This window comes from Xenopus laevis, chromosome 2L (assembly GCF_017654675.1).
Source record: "Xenopus laevis strain J_2021 chromosome 2L, Xenopus_laevis_v10.1, whole genome shotgun sequence".
Taxonomy (NCBI): Eukaryota; Metazoa; Chordata; class Amphibia; order Anura; family Pipidae; genus Xenopus; species Xenopus laevis.
Genome location: NC_054373.1, coordinates 10,863,679 through 10,885,270, shown reverse-complemented (window position 1 = coordinate 10,885,270; position 21,592 = coordinate 10,863,679). Strand labels below are relative to the sequence as shown.

The window sequence follows — 21,592 nt, the reverse complement described above, 5'->3', positions numbered from 1 at the left end:
ATCTCTCAGTGTATGGGCACCTTTAGTCTAACCTTTACTCAGTTTATGTTCCCTGTGATCACTCTTGTGCATCTATACAACCTTTCCTCACCTCTACACATGTCATATTCCCTGTGATTTCTCTTCTGAGACCACACAACCTACCTTCACCTCTCCCCAGTTTATATTCCCTGTGACCTCCCTCCTCAGTCCTTGCAACCTATCCAAACCTTTATTCAATTTATACACCCTGTGATCCTTCTTGTGTGTCCATACAACCTATCCTTACTTCTCCCCAGTTCATATTCCCTTTGTCCCCTCTCCCTACTCCACACAACCTACCTTCACCTCTCCCTAATTTATATTCCCTGTGACCTCTCTCCTAATTCCTAGCAGCTTATTCTAACCTTTACTCAGTTTATGTTCCCTGTGATGCCTCTTGTGCATTCATACAACCTTCCTTCACCTCTACATATTTCATATTCCTTGTGAATCTTCTCCTCAGTCCATACCTCTATCCTCACCTCTACTCAGTAGTTACAACATGTTCTTACCTCTTTGTATTCCAGGTTTGCCTTTCCTCATTCACTGAATAATGTTCTCAGCTCCCCTTGGTTCATACTCCTTGTGCCCTATTTGCATATAACCATAACATTACATTAGATGAAAAGATCGGCAACCCTAGGTTGAAGTAAGACACTAGTAAATTATTAAGCATTTAAAAAACTATAAATATATTGTAAAACAGTTTTACTGCACTTTGGTTACTTTTTATACCATAACAATATTCCTTCAATAACAGATGGGGAGGAAGTTTATATATAAATAATATATAAGAATGATAAAAATGATTCAAATGGCAATTCTCTTTATAAATATGGAGTAATGACCGAATTAGAAGGCGTAGGCATATAACCCATATGTCAGTGACTGTGTAACTGCACAATCCTTCGGAATCTATAATGGTAATGTAATTAAATTAGGTCTGGTATCCCACAAAACCAAGCAGTGGATAACATTTACTGGTTACCTGCTTAAAAACAAACATCGGTTACTAGTTACAGTATAAACACTCTGACTTTTATTACATTTGTCTCATGTTTACATTTCCCCTTCATGTTCACTTCCCCTTATTGCTTTGAAATGAGCTAACGTGACTCAGTTTCTTTTTGTCAAGGGCAAACAGATAAAGTCTATTTCAAATCAGGCCATCAGTTATGCACATACAGTAAATTCTTGTACATCACAAAGCATTAAACGGTCATATATATGAAAAGAGGCGGAAGCTAGATCATGAACAGTAGTAGTTAATCCATTCCTACACCTGCCTGTGAGAGCTTTCATATTTGAAATTCTTTGAAATAGAGTAAGATTATGGTAGAATAAATACTCCTTCAGTTGACCTCACTATAGAACTGGATTCTCGCAGTTTTATATTTTCCATGTATTGGGTTTAGAATTTTTTGAAGGGTCTTGTTCATTAGATTAAGATTATTAACATGCAATAAATCTTGGAATAGTTTTAGGGGACTATTAAAATCACTTGCATCTGACTCACCAGGCTAGAAAATGGCAAAAAAGGGGGTTGTGGGTGCACTCAAAGGCTATGTCAAAATGTGTTTGAGTACAATGGAAGTGCTATTAACCTGGCCAATTAATGTTTAGTGGTGGGGGAGGATCTAACCCTCAGACTCAAACCAAGGTTCAGGAGACACTTACTCCAAGTAATGCTACTATGCAGAGATGTACAAGACCTTTTATACGTACTATGACCAGAGGTAAACAAGTTAGGGACCACCGTATGGGGTTTACCTTGAGGTGGTATGGTGGCTTATCAACTTTATGATCATAACTTTGTAAACCCCCTGTTTTTGTAAATACTGTACATGCACTTGTACAGTATTTATACTGAATTACTTAGACAGGGGCCAGGGAATGTGCACTGATTAATGGGCCAAGTCAGTAGCACTTCTATTGTACTTAAACACATTTTAACTTAGCCTTAGGTGTGCACCCACAACCCCCCTTTTTTGTATTTGAAAAAGGTGCAGTCAGGGAGAAGAAAGTGGTTTGTTTTCCCATTGGGGGTTTTTGTTTTCCTTTATCTGGAGCAACAACAAATTTTGGAAGGGTTGACTTAAATTGAAAATAGCTTATAGAGGAGCATTCAGTGTCGAGTAGAGTAGGTCAAGGGTTTAACTTACTCAGAAGAAAGGGGGTCCAGGTGCTCAAGCACCAGACCTTCAGTTGGGGGAGGCAAATGATATGCAAGTAGATAATGAAGGGCTACACTCCTTAAGCTGATGTAGTTGAAAAGTATTTATTTAGCAAAAAAACATCACAGCAAAGCCTTACGCGTTTCATGCCTTAGGGGCACATAGCCATAGGCTCACAAGCATCAAACCATGTAGTCATATTTAAATGAAGGACCAATCACCAACATGTACCACACAGCCAATCCAAAAAGGAAGTGGTTGGAAATGGACCAATCTGAAACATGTTTTAAATGACCAATCCAAAGCCCCATTACAAATTAAGTACATAAATTACTGCATCTTATACATAGAATTTTAGGCACAAAAGTTAAAAAGTTAGAGATATATTTTTTGCATTAAATTGACTTTTTAGATCCTTGAGGGAAGTAAAGTCACAGATATCCCATCACAATGGTTCCATTGAACTTCAGTAAGGTGTTGGCTGAAACTCACTGGAGGTTGACACCTGTTCACTGTTGAGCCAACACCTTACTGAAGTTCAATGGAACCCTTGTGATTGGATATGTGTGACTTTACTACACTCAAGGGTTTAAATGCTGGGGAATTCCCAACCAATTCAGTTGAACTGAAGTCTTGGGTACGTGGTGAAATGTTTTCAAGAAAAACTATAAATGTCCAGTTGCCTTAAGTTGACTTAATTCTACATAACAATGTCGATATCATGAAGCTTGAGTCTTTTTGATAACTACTGCTAGAGCTTGGACATTATTGATCTGTTGTGTGCAATTTGCACTATTTCTTGTAATTATAAAGGGAGTATCGCTGGTGGTACCAATGTTTTCTGATTTCTAAACACTCTAAAATTTCAATTGTCAGCTTTATTTGAAAAAATGTTAATCTTAAGAACTGCGGGGGTCAAAATGTGAAATACCCAGTAAAATCACGTTTCTGTTCATTTTCAATTAAATATTACACTTGTCTTGATCACTCAAATTAAAGCAGCTTAAATATTCAAAAATATACCAGCCATTGACAAGTACAGAAACGTGCCCAATTTTGACGTGACATTTTTTTCAATATTCAACTTTTTAGTGCTAAAACCGTGTTTTTAAAATTAGATACTCCTAAACACAAGAAAATTATTTATTTTTAAATAATAAAGCTACGAAAAACTTGAATACAAATCTCCGCCATCTAAAAGCTGCCAAGGTTATGTAGAAGTCAGTGGAAGTTGTCTTTATCAAATTGTAAAATCTTTCATTGCTTCAAAGTGTTAGAGGTTTTCAGGATTTTTTTTTGTTGCTTGTAATCACATGCCCAAATGTAGGCAACTGCAAGAAAAATCAGGTTGCACGCCTTTTTGTTTGAGTTGTGTCAAAAGTGGTTTATTAAGCCCATATACATCAAAAATAGGGCAACGTTTCGGACCTTCTGGGCCCTTTATCAAGCCTGTTGTGTCACACAAATGAACTACTTTATATAGGGGTAGTGAGGGTTGGTGGTTGTGAGTCCCTCCCCTTGCAGAAGTGGTACCATCCCCCAGATCATATACATAAAAGTCCAATATCCTGGTAAAGTCCAATGGAGTTCAGAATCCGAATTATCTCAATATTTTCTAAAAAAAACCTCTGACCAAATCCACATGGGTTTTCTCAGCTTATTTATTAATACACTTTCCCGAAAATTTTGTTTTCAGGAAAAAATCGGGAAAAATACGAATTTTACAATTTTTTTGGAATTTCCACCCAAAAACTCAGATTTTTCCGGATTGTTGCCCAAAAACCCTGAAAACTTCGGATTAGTGCACGAAACCCGAAAGCCCAAAAGATCTTTGGGATTTCTCCTATTGACTTATATGCAACCTCGACAGGTCTGAGATGCAGGATTTTCAGATTCTGACTTTTTCCATCCTTGTAGTATGATAAATTTCGAAAAATTTGTGAATTTTATTTTCCACTAAAAATGATCATTTTATGCAAAAAAAACAAAATTTTCTTGTTTTTTGGCATTTGGAGTTTAGTAAATAACCCAAAATCCATTTTGTATTGTCTCTTCAAAAAATGTTCATGTCAATAAGTGATGTAAAACAAAACCATAACAATAAACAACATGTTTTGAAACATTGGATCTGACATACCTGAGACTTATAGTAGACATATTCCGCACACCGTACTCACCACCATTCCTGAGACACAGAAGCATATGATTGCCGTGGTTGCCGTGAACCACAACCAGGGTGTTCAATGGGGATCCATTATTATCCTTAAGATATTGTTAGGGAGTGTCAACTTATAATAACAATTGGTGGCTACAAACAATATTTATGTATAAATAAGGAGTATCCACCTCGGGGCCACAACGTATCCAATTTATGGATCCAAAACATCTCTCTTTGTTTCAGTTGAAGGAGTCCCCTCGTCCGGGTACATCTATCGTCTTGATTATCTGAAATTTCAGCTAGAAGCCTTTATAGCTTTATTGGTCAGCAATTGCTCTCAGTCAATACTACTCACTTTTTCCATGATTTCCGCTGGATAACCTCTTACTTTAAAACGATTAGACATCACCTTCACTTACAATGCGTCTTACCCTGGTGAGTTGTGTAAATGGTAAAGATTTCTCAAGTGATGTGAAATGGAAACTTGTGTAATGTGAAAGGCTGTTCCAATCCGTGTTTTTTTAGGCAACTATGATTAAGGGTGGCAGCACGCGAAACGAGTAAGGCATTAAGGATCTGATGTTTTTAAGTTGAGCAAATCATTTTTGAAATATTTTTTTATTACATAATTGGCTGTTGTCCATATTTGTCTATTATATCTAACTATAACTATATTTAAAGGGATTACGTACCCAAGTGGCTTCTTCAGTTATGATTTTTATGATGTATTTTTTAATTCTAAATTACACTGTTTACACTGCAAATAATTCACTCTACAATATAAAATTTAATTCCTGAACCAGCAAGTATATTTGTTTAGTTGTAATATTGGTGTGTAGGTGCATCTCAGGTCATTTTGCCTGGTCATGTGATTTCAGAAAGAGCCAGCACTTTAGGATGGAACTGCTTTCTGGCAGGCTGTTGTTTCTCCTACTCAATGTAACTGAATGTGTCTCAGTGGGACCTGGCTTTTACTATTGAGTGCTGCTCTTAGATCTACCAGGCAGCTGTTATATTGTGTTAGGGAGCTGCTATCTGGTTACCTTTCCATTGTTCTGTTGTTAGGCTGCCGAGGGGAAAGGGAGGGGGTGCTATCACTCCAACTTGCACATGACTGGGGGCAGCTGGGAAACTGACAATATGTCTAGCCCTATGTCAGATTTCAAAATTAAATATAAAAAATCAGTTTGTTCTTTTGAGAAATAGATTTCAGTGCAGAATTCTTCTGGAGCAGCACAATTAACTGATGCATTTTGATTTTTTTTTCCAAGACAGTATCCATTTAAAGTAAAAAAAATAATATAAACTTCATCTCACCCAAAAAAGAAACTGAAATAATTAAGACCAATTATTTATTAGAGATAAGTGTCCAACAATAAAAACAACTCAGACACAAAGCCTGCATGGAGAGAGGCAGATTATTGATAGTGAACAGTAACTTTATTATTTCTGAAAGGGTTCTGATTTTATTATTGATTGTATTTAGAAAGTTTCTTATTTCACTGCGATGAAGCTAATATTAGGGGGCAGATTTATCAAAGCTTGAAGTCAAAATTCGAATTAAAAAAATTTGGATTTCAAGCTAATTTTTGTGCACTTCGACTAGGGAATAGTCCAAATTCGATTTGAATTTAAAAAAAATTAAAAAACTTGAATAGCGAAATTTATCATGAACCGTCTCTAAAAATGTGACTTCGACCAGTCGCCATCTAAAACCTGCTGAATTGCTGTTATAGCCTATGGGGGACCTCCTAGAACCTATTTGGAGTCGATTGGTGGACTTTTTTTGAAAGTTTTCTTTTGGAAAAGCTTCAAATCGTACGATTCGTATGCGCTATTACTCTGTACGATTCGTACGATTCGAGTGAATACGGACCTATTCACCCAGAAAAAAAAACAACTTCGATTTTTTGCTAAATTTCGATCCTTTTTAATTCGAATTTCGAAGTTATGGGCGTTCAAAAAAACTCCCATTACTTCGAAATTCGACCCTTGATAAATCTGCCCCTAAATGTTTGATTTTATTGGAATATTATTTCAGATACTTTTGAAATAAATGGATCAGTTCGCTACAAAGAATAAGTTTGAGTAAAGGTGATGGAAACTGGACCCATTTGTCATTCCATTTGTCACACTGGCACAAAGGATTAGCTGATAAGGTTAATTTTTAAGCAGAACAGGAAAATAAATGTTGTGAAAAGGTAATGTCACATTAAAAGGTCATTTCTCAGTCTGGTAGGGAGGGAGTAACAGTGGCTTCGAACAGAAACGAAACCTAAATAATATCTTTTTTGTTTTTCTTCAAGATTTCCAAGACAACGACGAGTGCAAATATGGCACCACGTATAAGTCCGCTGCACCTCGGCACAGTCAATTATATCTGAAACGGCATCCGACAGAGATTTACAGGTAGGCATGCAATGAAATCAAACAAACATTGCCCTGGTCCCTCGGGGAACCCACACAGGGAATTCACTATGATTGTTGTTCCTCAGCAAACGGGCGACAGGGGCAATTTCTGTTATTAATAGCAGCAACAAAGAGATTTAAGAATGCAACTTAAAGAACAATAATGGTAAGAAAAACATAATTATTGTAATTGCTTTAGCTATTTGTATTAAAGGAAGTGAGAGAGAGAAATAGGAATTTGAGCTAAATATGGTGACAGCCGGGTGGATATATTTTACACTGAAAATGTAAACACAGGGTACAGATATAGAATCTATTTTTCAGAATGCTTGGGTCCTTCCAGTTGAGGGGTCTTTCTGTAGTTTGGATCATTGTACCTTAAGTCTGCTACAAAAACAGGGTTATTTACTAAAATCCGAATTTATCTCATTATTTAAATTAAAAAAACCACGACCAAACTCCCATAACTTATTTTACCTTATTTATTATTTAAAAAGCTCTATTAAATCGGTTTTGGTAAAAACAAGATAAAATGGAGTGGGAAAACCTGAATCGCACAATTTTTTCAGAGTTTTTTCCGGAATCGGTAAATTTTTTCGGGCTTTTTCCCGAATAGATAGACTTTTTCTGGATTTTTGCCTGAAAAGTCTGAAATGGTCGGATTTTTGGGTTAATTCCAGTGCAGACCAGAGAAACTTCTAAATAGGATAAGGACCTCTCCCATTGACATATACACAACCTCGGCAGGTCTGAGATTTTCAGATTCTGGCTTTTTGCTTTAATTTGAGTTTTGTCCCAAAAAGCCAGACCAGAGTTTAGTAAATAACCCCCTTAATCCCGAAATAAAGCAAAGAGGATTGTTTTTTCACCAATATGGATTAATGCAACTTAGTTACCATAAAGTACAAGGGCCTGTTTTATTATTACAGAGAAAAAGGAAAATAGTTTTTTCAATAATTGCAATTATTTGCTAAAAATTGACTATATGGGAGATGGCTTTTCCATAATTTTGAGCTTTCTGGATAACAGGGTTCCAGATAAGGGATCCCATACTTGTATTATTTTATTAATGCCTTTGTACTGGTAAGCAAGCCTTCAAAGTGAATTAAACATTAAAGGGATACTGTCATGGGAAAAAAAATATTTTCAAAATGAATCAGTTAATAGTGCTGCTCCAGCAGAATTCTGCACTGAAATCCATTTCTCAAAAGAGAAAACAGATTTTTTTATATTCAATTTTGAAATCTGACATGGGGCTAGACATATTGTCAATTTCCCAGCTGCCCCAAGTCAGGTGACTTGTGCTCTGATAAACTTCAATCACTCTTTACTGCTGTACTGCAAGTTGGAGTGTTATCCCCCTCCCTCCCCCCCCAGCAGCCTAACAACAGAACAATGGGAAGGTAACCAGATAGCAGCTCCCTAACACAAGATAACAGCTGCCTGGTAGATCTAAGAACAGTACTCAATAGTAAAATCAAGGTCACACTGAGACACATTCAGTTACATTGAGAAGGAAAAACAGCAGCCTGCCAGAAAGCATTTCTCTCCTAAAGTGCAGGCACAAGTCACATGACTGGGGGCAGCTGGGAAATTGACAAAATGTCTAGCCCCATGTCAGATTTTAAAATTGAATATAAAAAAATCTGTTTGCTCTTTTGAGAAATGGATTTCAGTGCAGAATTCTGCTGGAGCAGCACTATTAACTGATGTGTTTTGAAAAAAACATGTTTTCTGATGACAGGATCCCTTTAAGGTGGATGGTTATTACTATGATTATATTAGTGGCTTTCAGTAATAGAATCCTGAGTCCACGTCAAAATCAAACTCAGGACTCATCGTTCTCGTTCATCGTTCTCGTTCCAAGGGCTGTAGTGCTTATCAGTGTGCCAACATGCCAGCTATATTATTTGTTATAATAGTGATAATATATTAATTTCTTATCTTTAAAAAATAATGGTTGTAATACTATTGCGATCCATTATTCGGAAACCCGTGATCCAGAAAGGCCGTTTCCCATAGACTCGTGTTATCCAAATAATCCTATTTTTTTAAAATAATTTCCTTTTTCTGTGTAAGAATAAAACAGTAGCTTGTACTTGTTCCCAACTAAGATATAATTAATCCTTATTGGAGGCAAAACCAGTCTTTTGGGTTTATTTAATGTTTATATGATTGTCTAGTAGACTTAAGGTATGAAGATCCAAACTACAGAAATATCCATTATCCGGAAAACCCCAGTTCGCGAGTAATCTGGATAACTATTATTCTTATAATTACTTGTGTGTTAATTCAGGTCCCTCTCCCATTCCCATAATTTCTTCTCTGTCATCACCTGGTTAGCAAGCTAGGAACCCCAGCAAGCATGTATAATGTTTAAAGGAGAACTAAAGCTTAACAAAAGAAGTAAGGCAGAAATGTTTTACATTATGTTTTGTGCTTCTGTACCAGCCCAAGGCAACCACAGCCATTTAGCAGTAAAGATCTGTGTCTCCAAAGATGCCCCAGTAGCTCCCCATCCTCTTTTCTGCTGATTCACTGCACATGCTCTGTGCTGCTGTCACTTACTGAGCTTAGGGACCCACTCACAATATACAGTACACATAGAATAGAAATGTCACAATATAAGGCTGATTAGTCATTAATACAGATAATTACTACATGGCAGCACAGAAACCAGTGCAATTAGCATCAGAATTTAATAATCAGCAAACCTGTAGCATCAGCTTATATTACAGGGGAAGCTCATTTTCTGCTGGATAATTAGTGACGACCCCAAAGCTTAGTCCCTTTAGTCATTCCCTCTAGTTCCTCTTGCAGTCTCTCATTGAAACCAGTGCAAGATATGGCCAGCTCTTATAGCTTTCTGTATGGTGTTACCTATATGCATTTTTGTTATATTCAGCTTTACCGTTGGCCTACATTAACAATAGGGATGAAGTATGGTGTTACTACATAGTATAGAAGGTAGTAAGGGTGTCATTATTGACAGATATGTTACAGTCTCTAGAGACTCTACTACCTCAATTATCCCCCTAGTTGTCTCCAGTTGGAACTTGTTCTGTCTCCTCAGGCCATCCAGCTAGAAACTTTATTTGTTTATACAGACTGTAATACTTCACCTTGCTCAGTGTGGTTTTGAATTAGTTGTAGATGTATATTCTAGCTTCTTGTGTAAGCTTTCTGTGGCATGGAAGGAAAACATTTCATAGTATGGGGTGACAGGGACGCTGCTTTTGGACAATGGTGCTTTTGATGAGTAATCTGCAATGCACATGTTTGATCTTTTTTTATTCTGTAGGTGACATCCAGGTTGTATGTCTGTAGAGGCAGCATTATGTGCTATAAGGTAAGCATTTTGGGGCTCCAGAGGTTTTTTAAAAAATACTTTCCACCAGCTTGTGGTCAGACTTCATACTGAATATTTTCTTTCTATGTAGATACTGATCACATTTCTGACAGCCGTACACAGTAGCACAGTAGCGATAAATACTTTAGGAATATATTTGCTTTTTTTGGAGACAGTGTTCCTGGCAACTGGATGAGCAAAATGATGCTGCCAGGCTCTTTCTACTGGCATTGCATGGTATTAACTCATTAAATGCAGAGTATCACCAAACTGGATGGGCAGTTCTAAGTTTTTGCATTTGCCCAAGGGATTCATAATTAGTGAGGAGTGAATTTTTTCGCCGGCCATGGAAACGCGGCAAAAATTTGAAACGGAAATATTCGCCATAAGGAAAATGCTCAATGACTTCTTTAATGCATCTGGACAAAAAAAAGTCGCCATAAAAAAATAAAAATAAAAACACCCATTGACTTTAATGCATTTGGACAAAAAAGTACCTGAAACAAAAGAAGTCGAGAAAATATTCGCAAAACAGTTTTGAAAATTGCAAATTTAAGTTGCTGTAAATGCTATTTTTCTCGCACATCAACCTCGCACAGTGGGCGCACTCACGCAAACACCATTTGCGAGTCATTTGCAAAAATGAAAAAGCTTCTGTGATTCTCGGGTCTCTTGTATGTATAATGGTAACTCATCACATCAAGGAAGTGGCCCAGGTGCACCGACCTGAGCCCTCAGCACAGGGGGGCGGACAAACCGACAAACCAATATGGAGCAGGCACTCAAAAAGGCAAAACTTCCACCAGGCAAATGTTCAAAAGTGAAGAATTTATTGTGTCAAACAGCCTGATGCGTTTTGTGTTCCAAACACTTAATCATAGGCTAAACTCATAGAGCCATGCCTCAAATATTTGTACAACAGTGACCCAATCAGATAAACACTCCAATTACCAATCCACCCAATCCCAAATGACTTTACCCAAGTGCATCAAATAAAAGTCCAACCCAGTTTTGGGTGGATTGGTAATTGGAGTGTTTATCTGATTGGGTCACTGTTGTACACATATTTGAGGCATGGCTCTATGAGTTTAGCCTATGATTAAGTGTTTGGAACACGAAACACATCAGGCTGTTTGACACAATAAATTCTTCACTTTAGAACATTTGCCTGGTGGAAGTTTTGCCTTTTTGAGTGCCTGCTCCATATTGGTTCGTCATTTGCAAAAATGTATTCTCAATGCGAATTAGCAAAAACCGGAAAGACAGTGCAACATTTTAGCGTACAGGAAAAAACATGACCAATACAACCATTTGCGAATAAATATGCGCTGTAAGAACTTTATAAATGACCACGCAAATTTTTCACCATTTTGCAAATTTTTTAGTGGTTTCATAAATTTTTCGGTGAAGCGAAACGAGACAAATTCCCTCATCATTATTCATAATGCATTGCCAGACCCATACAATGTCTGTCGGCCTCCTTATGTACATCACATTGGTGTGGTAATACAATTCTGAACATTCTTCTGTACTACAATACCTGTCCTTGGTTCTTACATTGTATGTCTTTGACCATAATTTCTCAGTTGGCAGTTGATGCCCAATGTATAATACTGATGATAATCTTCTTCTGTAGTGTCCTCACCAACATAAACTTAGATTATCAGAAATAACTTCCACACCTGGCAGGTCTTCTGCTGCTTCATGTTGTCCACGCTGGGTGATGAGTGAATTTGTCCAGTTTCAGCAACAAATTTCCAGTGAAATTCAAGTAAAAGCGGAAAATTCGCGAAAAGACAATTCCGACACCGGCAACAGTTTGACGCGCATTAAAGTCAATGGGTGTGCATTTAATGTCGCCAGCGTTGGAATTTTGCTGGCTTTCACATTATCTCTCAGTTGGCAGTTGATGCCCCATGTATAATACTAATGATAATCTTCTTCTGTAGTGTCCTCACCAACATAAACTTAGATGATCTGCAATAACCTCCACACCTGGCAGGTCTTCTGCTGCTTCATGTTCTCCATGCTGGAATGCTATAGGAGAAGTGGCGAGTCCAAAAGGCAAACATTGCCACCAGTATCACCTAAAACGGTTACACAATGTGGTAGAATAACCGCTGCTTTTATCCTGTACGCAGATAATAATATGATTGTTGCAATGCCTTATTTAAATCATTATGATCAACACATACTTGTAGCTGCTCTAGTTTCTTGACTGCCACCATGCTGATTATCCATGCTGTTGGTCTTTTTGTACAACTTATAGCAACAAATAGAGTAAGAAAGTAGCACACGGACCCTTTCAACTCCAGCAACCCAGTTCAGATGGTTGAATCCATAGAGTGCACCCCCAAAATACTATTAGGGGTATTCCAATAAGCCAGTACCTAAGAGACTATGTAGCACTCTTGAAGAATTTAAAATTTAAGCAAAGAAATTGTATGAGCACATCAAAGAGAGCAGTGTCGGACTGGGATACCAGTGGCCCACCGGAAAACCTTAGGCTGAGGGCCCACTTTCCAAACAATCCTCTCCTCACTCAAACTCTTTATTCTCCTAGTCTCTTTTCTCTACATGCTATACTCTATTCTTCCATTATTAAGCCTCTGTGTTCCCATAAAGAAGAAGAAGACCATGAAATAGGCCAAATAGTTAGAAGTAAGAGGCCCACTGAGACCTGGGCCCACCGGGAGTTTTCCTGGTATCCTAGTGGGCCAGTCCGACACTGAAAGAGAGGTTAACTCCTTGAAAAAAAGCCTACAAAAGAGCTTTGGAAGATGACAGACAATCCCTATTAGTTCCAAGGAAGAGAACGCTACATAGGAACACAGACGACACTAAAACGATCAGGTTGATTGTGGAATACAGTGCAGAGCATAAAAGGATAATACATATTGTGAATAAACATTGGCATATCTTACAACAGGATAAGCAACTAATAAAATCATTGATATGAAACCACTAATTTACTCACAGTCACTATACATGTTCCACAAAACCCACAGTACGTAGCTTACTTCTGATAATAAAACGGGATGCTATAAGTGTGGAGATTGCTTAAAATCTTAAAAAACATAAGTGATAACAAGGAGAAGGGACAATGTTAAATACAAATTGCAAAAATTAAATGAATTGTAAAACCACGTGTGATCTATATAATGATATGTGTCTGCAGTATGATCTATGTGGGAAAAACTTGGAGAGAATTTCATTGGAGAATTTTAGAACATCTAGTTCTAGATGATGCATTTCCATGCATATCGCATAACCGGAAGTGACGTAGATGATGTTGGAAGTACCGTGCCAGAAACGTTGTTGAATATTTAATGGTTAAAGGAGAAGGAAAGCTACGGAGGCATTTTATTACCAATAGATTAGCTGCAATAGTGCAAGCTAGAATGATATATTTATTCTGTAGAATGTTTTACCATACCTGAGTGAAAAGCTCTAGAAACTCTCTGTTTGTTTAGAATAGGAGCTGCAGTATTAATGTGGTGTGACATCACTTCCTGCCTGAGTCTCTCCTTGCTCTGGGCTCAGATTACAGCAGAGAAGGGGGGGGGGTGGAGCAAACTGAGCATGCTCTTGCCCAGGGCAATGAGGTTTAAGCTGAAGGCAAGTCTGATACAGAAGCCCATGTGTACACACTAGAAGGAAAGAAATGTGTTTTTTCTTTTGACAGGGGACTCAGAGCAGCATTACTTTGGGGGTTTACTGGTGTATTTAGATGGACCTTTCTGATAAGGCTTACTTAGTTTTAACCTTTCCTTCTCCTTTAAAGAAACTAGCGCACTACTTATGCCCCTGATGAAGCCGATAACATAGCGAAACGCGTAGGGTGGCATAGGTGGTCAGTGGTGAGACCAGCTCCTACCCATTCTCATTGTAGACAGGCAGGTTTTGCCAAATGGGAAAGAATGGAAGGGAGGGGGCCTCTCAAAACTTACTGAGCACACTCCAAATTGAAGCGGTTAAATACATACAGACCACTTTCCATGCAGTTTTTTAGTATATATGTAGTTATAATAAATGTTATATTTTAATGTAATTCAGTTATGTCAGGGTTAAAGCACTGAGTTAGCACTGTCCGTGTGCTACTTTATTACTCAATTTGTTGCTATAAGTTGGATATTATGTAATACAATGAGCATATACTTCCTATACTTTTTGTTGATTTATTTTTTTATAGAACTCCTCTTTTAACTCTGCTTTAAGAGGTGCTGGTATTTCTTTGTGCATTGGGGCACAATTGGATCTCCCTTTAAAGAGAAGGAAAGGCTTCCTGCACTTGGGGGTGCCAAATGTTAGGCACCCCCCAATTGATTGTAGTTACTTACCCAAAACCCCCGGCAGGTGCTCCTATCAGCAGAAAACTGCACCGGCCCGGGGTTATACAAGTGAGCACCACGGAGCACTTCTGTTCCGTCTTCCTCCTTCCTTTGGGCGGCTGCGCATGTGCAGTAGAACGAATAGCCGAACTTTAACTAAAAAGTTGGCTATTTCGTTCAGCTGCGCATGCGTTTCCCCTGGGAAATTTGAAGAAAGAAGAAGCCAGAAGAAGATTGTTCTGTGGTGCTCGTTGAAATAACCCCGGCCCGGTGCATTTTTCTGCTGATAGGAGCATCTGCCCGGGGTTTCAGGTAAGTAAATACAATCACTTGGGGTGCCCAACATTTGGTACCCTTAAGTGCACCAAGCCTTCTCTTGTTCTTTAAGTGACATTCATTTAGTGGACTCATGCAATAATGTAGGATAGGAAGGAGCCGACGATCCGCGGGCTTGCTGCAAATTCCTTCATTAACACAACATGTTTCAGATCATCATGGATCCTTTTTCAAGTCACTTGAAAAAGGATCCATGATGATCCAAAACATGTTGTGTTAATAAAGGAATTTGCAGCAAGCCCGCGGATCGTCGGCTCCTTCCTATCCTACATTATTGCATGAGTATAAGTTTGGCCTGGCTGGTGTGGCCTTAATAGGAGAGTGAGCATTTATACGTGTAGAGATCGTTTGAACAAAACTCCATTTTTGCATTCATTTAGTGGACACCCAAATCCTTGAAATAGATCATTATCATCACTTGTGATCTGTTCATATGACAGCAGTGACCTTTTGCTTTTTTGAGAGTCGCCAGTCACTGTGAACAGTCCAACGGTTTGCAGGTATCTGCTGAAAGACTTTCCTTGTGAATACCTGAAACTGAAGTCAGTAAGTTTTGCCTTTGTATGTGCAATTAAAATGACTGGGTTTTAGCAGTGTCCGAATGTAATTAAGCTGAAGGTCGCTGGAGAAGTATTTGTTTGTCTGCATGTGCCGTCCTCTAGCGGTACAAGTCACTGTTGCTCCGGTTTACGCTATCTACGTCTACATCTACCATGTCTCCTATTTATTACTTCACTTTATGTTCCATTCTGGATGTTGTTTTTTTTCTGCACAGTATACAGCTCCTTGTCCTCTTCGATGTCTTGCTCTGTTTGCATTTGAAGTTCTAGGATTGGTCAACACGGGTTTGTGTGTATATATATATATATATATATATATATATATATATATATATATATATATATATATATATATATATATATATATATATATATATATATATATATATATAATACCTTGTAGGCAGACGCAATCTGATCCGGATTTTTGGAATTTTTGTGGGTGCTGGATCAAATTTTACATATACATTTCCGCATAGAGCCGCACTTCAATTTTCAGTGTATCAAATCACATTTATTGCATATGGACACACAGATGTATGCAATAAATTTGATTTGATACACTGAAAATTGTCTGGCCACTAATCATAACAATCATATTTCTTAATCAGTATGTTAATTGTTTGGTAAGAGTTATGTAGCTGCTGATGGTGCAGTACATTCATTTTGTGGCCGACTTCCACCCATACAAAGGAAACTCTGGTGTCAATGTTTCCTTTTACATCACTTTCTGTGTATTACCCAGTTTTGGATCACATGTGGTTTCTTGGTTTCTATGGTGCAGATTTATTAAGGGTCAAATTGAAAATCTGAACTCAAATGTTCAGATTTATTTATGGTCAAAACTGTCAAATGTGTCTAGGGAATTATCCAAACTTGATTTGAGTTTTTTTTAAAATAATTCAAATTTGATTTTCGCGATTCATCATACTCTGGACCTTTAAGAATTTAAATTCGACTATTCACCACCTAAAACCTGCCTAATCCAAGTCAATGGAGAGGTCCAGGGATCAATTTGGAGATGCATGTAGCCTACTTGACCTTCAAGTTTTTTTTGGAAAGAAAAATCAAATCAAGTTTTGTATAATTTGAATCAAATTTCGATTCCAGTTTTTGGATTGGTAAAATTACACATTACAAATTCGTTTTTTTTTAATAAATTTCCCCCAGTTGAATTTCGTATTCAATTGAATTAAAGTGAGTTTAAAAAGAAACTCACACAAATTCGAAATTGGACCCTTGATAAATGTGCCGCCCCGTGTATCATGCCTGTTTCCCCTCAGTCCTGTCTCATTCTAGTGCCATATTGTTCTATAGTCTGTTTACTATCAGGGTCAGACCGGCCCACCAGGATACTAAAGAAAAACCATTGTGGACCCCTCCTGCTAAACTTCCCCAAATAAACCTTGTAGTTGCATTCTTTTATATATCTGCACCCGCCCTGCCCCTTGTAACATCAGATAGGGTTAGTCAGGCTCTACTATATAAGAGATTGTAGCACTCCAATTGAGCGAGACGGTAGAGAGGATTAGGGTAAGTGTGTGTGTGGCTGGCCAGTGATGGTGTGCTATTTCTCTGCACTTGTGAGACAGCTTCTCCCAAACAAATTAATGGGTGCTCAGTGTAGACTCAAGTACCTTTACTGAATGACATTTTTGTGCAAAGACTGCAGACATTTTGAACAATCACAACTGTTTGGTTGTAAAATGACCCCTATAGTCTCCAGTACTGTTTTTAGTACATAGGGTGGGGAACCATCATGTTTCCCTGAGCCATGTAGACTGTCAACACTGCAGATTTTGTGACACACAGTTAACAAATTGTAGTAATAGTAGTACTCACATGATACAGTAGATACTTGTAGTGATGTTGCCCCATTATGATCTACATCCATAATAGCATTCTGTTTCATAGAAGATGTTCCATGCATTAAATAGGAGGGTGGTTTAGAGAAGGTGTTTGTTGACAGTGTCTTGAGACATAATGATCACCAGCTAATGGTCTACTGGTAGATCCCGGTCTACCTTTTGGACACTCCTGCTCTATCTCTAAGCACATGAGAAAATGGGATAATAGTAGATAGAAAGGGAACAAGGAGTGTGCAAATAAAGAGGGCTGAAAACATAAACAAAAGGTGGTGGAAGGAGAAATCCAAAGTAAAGGTGAAAATAATGGGACAAAACTTTACTGTAAGATCAGATAAAGGGGAAAGCAGAAAAAGGGGGTACGAGAATGAGCAGTAGGAGGGAAGGGGCCAGATAAAAAACAAAGAGCGCAGAAGTGGCACTGAGAGAAGAGAAGACTCTCCTTTAGAAAATGATCCTGTACAATGAGTAGGAGATATTTTGGAGCTGTGAAAAGGGAATCCAATAAAGAATTTTACACTTAATGTTTTGCTATTTCTTATCTGCCAAAAGCCACCCAGAAATGAACTGAAGATGCCCTCCAGTTGCCCCCTATCTTTTGCTGCATTTCTTGGAGGGATGGTCTTAGTTAGGCAGTAGCACCTAGGTCTTTCATATCCCCTGGTCATTCCAGCACAGCAATATTATCATTTTGTTTTGTTTTATATTTCAGATGGCGAGGAAGAAGCTGTTTTTTGCTATAACGGTGATGTTTTCTGTTTTTGGGGTTTGGGCATTGGTCATGGAGCTGAATATCCTGAATTACTGTCGTATTTGCCCCAAGACAAACACTTATTATTTCATCGACTTTGAGGATGTAAATAAAACATTTACTCTGCTGCCAAAGGTGAACTGCAAAAAGACCCGTCCGTATTTGGTACTTCTAATAACCTGCACCCATGATGAAAAGGAAGCCAGAATGGCAATACGTGAAACATGGGGGAGGAGAAGACGCATAGCTGGCAAGCTTGTTTCTTCCTACTTTCTTTTGGGGATAAGCACATACCAGGACCTAAAATCAGAAGCAGAACTTGTTAATGAAAGCAGCACTTACAATGACATTATTCAGAGACCTTTCATAGACGCCTATTACAACTTGACCTTGAAAACCATCATGGGGATTGATTGGATTTCCGAGCACTGTCCTGAGACCAAATTTGTCATGAAGACCGACTCGGACATGTTTATTAACACATTCTACCTGGTCCAGCTGCTGGAGAAGAAAAATCAGTCGTCTAACTTCTTTACTGGCTTTCTCAAACTGAATGAGTACCCCATACGCAATATCTTTAGCAAGTGGTACGCCAGTGAAAGAGAATACCCAGGAGTCAAGTACCCGCCATTTTGTTCAGGGACTGGATATGTCTTTTCTATAGACGTCGCCCAAAAGATTTACAACATCTCCATGACAGTGCCGTTTTTCAAACTGGAGGATGTCTATTTAGGGTTATGTCTTGCCATATTGGACATTCATTTAAAGGAACTTCATACGGAGCAAACATTTTTCCCGGAGAAACAGACATTCTCCGCTTGCAGATACAGTAAACTTGTCACATCCCATGGAGTCAAACCAAATGAGAACATTGTATACTGGAATTTACTTCAACGGTCAAGAGCTGAAAAATGCAAACTAGAACTTAACCACATGACTAGCTAGTATACTAATAACATGGCTGTGCCTTGGAAGAGTATCCTATAGAGGCTGTGCTCACCATGGCATCACTGTTGATGTCCTCAGAAAAGTCTTCTTGGATTTGGTTGTTGCAATCCAAACAGCAGGACATTTTTGCTATGTTTACCTACGCTTAACCCACGTGGGGTTGAAAGAGATGGATCAGTACCATCAGTAGATTACATACACAATGCAACCAAATTATTTGTTTAGTTTTACACTTCTTAAATTCCTTTTTTCAGTATTCCAAATGTTGGAATGGGCTTACAACTTGCAATAATTACAGTAAACCAAGGGTATTTCTGAAATGGACCAAGGAATAGGAGGAATTGTCTCAAGTCCCAAGTCAGTGTCTAATGGTCTTCAGAAGTTCTCAAGAACTCATAATTAAATGAAATCATAATTATACTAGTAATATGGAATTTTTATACTTTTTATTTTTTTTACTAAATTAATTTATTCTCATAAGTGGATAGATAAGTAAAGTCCTCGGATATGGCTTAGACGGTGTTAGACCTAAAGGAATTTATGAAAATACATTTTGTATAGTTTGGTATTGCAGTGGGTTTACCGGTAAATAAATAAAACCAAATACATGGCTTGTGAAGCACAAAAACATCCACTTTGGCATGGGCAAGTCTAGACCCAAAGCTGCCCAAGGGAACCCAGAGGGGCCCACATCCAAGATATCTGAAACATGTTCAATGGTTTGTTATTTGCAGTGTCAGATTAATATAATATAATTATGTTCTAATTGGTGTCACCGAGACCTGGTGGGACGAAACATATGACTAGGCTGTGATTTTAAAAGTTTACACCCTTTTTAGGAGCGACAGAGGGATTAAAAAGGGTAGAGAAGTGTGTTTGGTCATTGGTGTATGTTATAAACCACCTCGTATAAGTGTTGAGTATGAAGCCCAGCTACTCTTACAGATACCGCTGGTTCAAGTTGTTACTATGGGTGACTTCAATTATCCAGAGATTGGCTGGCTATTTCAGTTCGTTCAAAAACCTACTAGGAATAACTCTCTTTTGGACCTTGTTATAACTAATAATACTGAATTCATTGATAGCATTTGTGTGGGTGAGCATTTAGGGAATAGTGATCAGAACATGCCATACCTTGAAATTATGTTGCAGAAACAACACAATAAGGGAGAAACTAAAACACTAAACTTTAGATGTGCAAACTTTGCCAGTATAAGGGCATCTCTGCAAAACATATCAACTGGTGGAAGGCTTTTCACAGGGTTAAACATAGAAGGAAAATAGAATGTCTTTAAAATGTTGCTTGATAATTATACATGTTAGTATATTCCACTTTACTTAATTTTTCAGGATTCATTAAGGTCTGGCATGTTGCCAAGAGATTGGTTAATTGCTAACGTAGTGTCGCTATTCAAAAAGGGATCCCGTTCTCAGCCTCAAAATGATAGGCCAGTTAGTCTGACATCAGTGGTAGGAAAGCTTTTGGAATGGCTATTAAGGGATAAAATACTTGACTGAGTTTGTGCCAGCATGGTTTTATGCATAACAGAACTTGCCAATTTCATTTACTTATTTAATTGCCTTTTATGAGAAGGTGAGCAGGAACCTTGAGTCTGAAACGGCAGTGGATGTGATCTACGTAGACTTTGCTAAAGCATTTGATACAGTACCACACAGAAGGTTACTGGTTAAATTAACGAATATTGGCCTGGAACATACTTTTACATGGATAGAGAACTGGCTGAAGGATAGATTACAAAAGGTGGTGGTAAGTGGAGGATTTTCTAATTGGAATTTTCTAAAACTGTTGTTAGTGGAGTACCGCAGGGATCTGTCCTTGGTCCTTTGCTTTTCAACTTGTTTATTAAGGAACTGGACATTGAAAACACACATGATACTAAATTTTGCAGAACTATTTGCACAATACTGCCACTTTGCAGAGTGATTTGACTACATTGGAAATTGGGAAACAAATTGGAAAATGAGGTCCAATGATAATTATTCTGCATTTGCATGCAATCTCATTTTTGTGGTATGATAGGTTTTTGAAACCACAACTATACTCACAACTCTATAACTAATAATGTCATGAGATTTATAAAAAATCCAAATAAAAAAAGTACAAACAGGAAATTATGCTGAGCTCTCGTCTAAAAAAATCTGAATACCTCAAAAACCTCTAAAAATGTGAGTTTTTCGGCCAATTCCTAGGCAAAAAAATACGGAAAGCTCCAAAATTGGTCTAGAGCGATCCAAAAAGATCAGCGCAGCTCCCAGTGACTTCTATAAGGACCTCGACAACTTTTACCTGGAGAAGTTTAGTCTTAGTGGTTTTCCTGGTTTTAACACTTAATAAATCTTGAATTTTTAGAACTTTTCAAAATGATGAGAAAACCACAATTTTTTAGAGAGATTTGTGGAAAAAACTGAATGATAGTAAATTACCCCTAAATGGCAGTGTGTTGGGGGTTTCCTTAATTGAGAAGGATCTGGGCATTTTTGTAGATAACAAGTTGTCTAATTCTGGGCAGTGTCATTCTGTGGCTACTAAAGCAAATAAAGTTCTGTCTTGTATAAAAAAGGGCATTAACTCAAGGGATGAAAACATAATTCTGCCTCTTTATAGATCCCTGGTGAGGCCTTATCTGGAGTATACTAAGTGCAACTAAACTGGTTAGGGGGATGGACAA

At 37.9% G+C, this 21,592-nt stretch overlaps 1 protein-coding gene across 2 annotated transcripts; it reads left to right on the top strand.

The window, feature by feature from the left end:
* Positions 1–6,603: 6,603 nt before the first annotated feature.
* b3galt5l.L (beta-1,3-galactosyltransferase 5-like L homeolog) lies at positions 6,604–21,317 on the top strand. 2 transcript variants are annotated; one of them, XM_041581537.1, is made up of 3 exons: positions 6,604–6,762; positions 10,064–10,111; positions 17,916–21,317. In XM_041581537.1, exons 2-3 carry the CDS (start codon positions 10,100–10,102, stop codon positions 18,897–18,899), a joined length of 996 nt encoding a protein of 331 aa, XP_041437471.1. In that variant the 5' UTR covers positions 6,604–6,762; positions 10,064–10,099; the 3' UTR covers positions 18,900–21,317. The 2 variants fall into 2 exon arrangements, with proteins under 2 accessions (XP_041437471.1, XP_018100914.1); XM_018245425.2 differs by lacking the exon at positions 10,064–10,111.
* Positions 21,318–21,592: the final 275 nt, after the last annotated feature.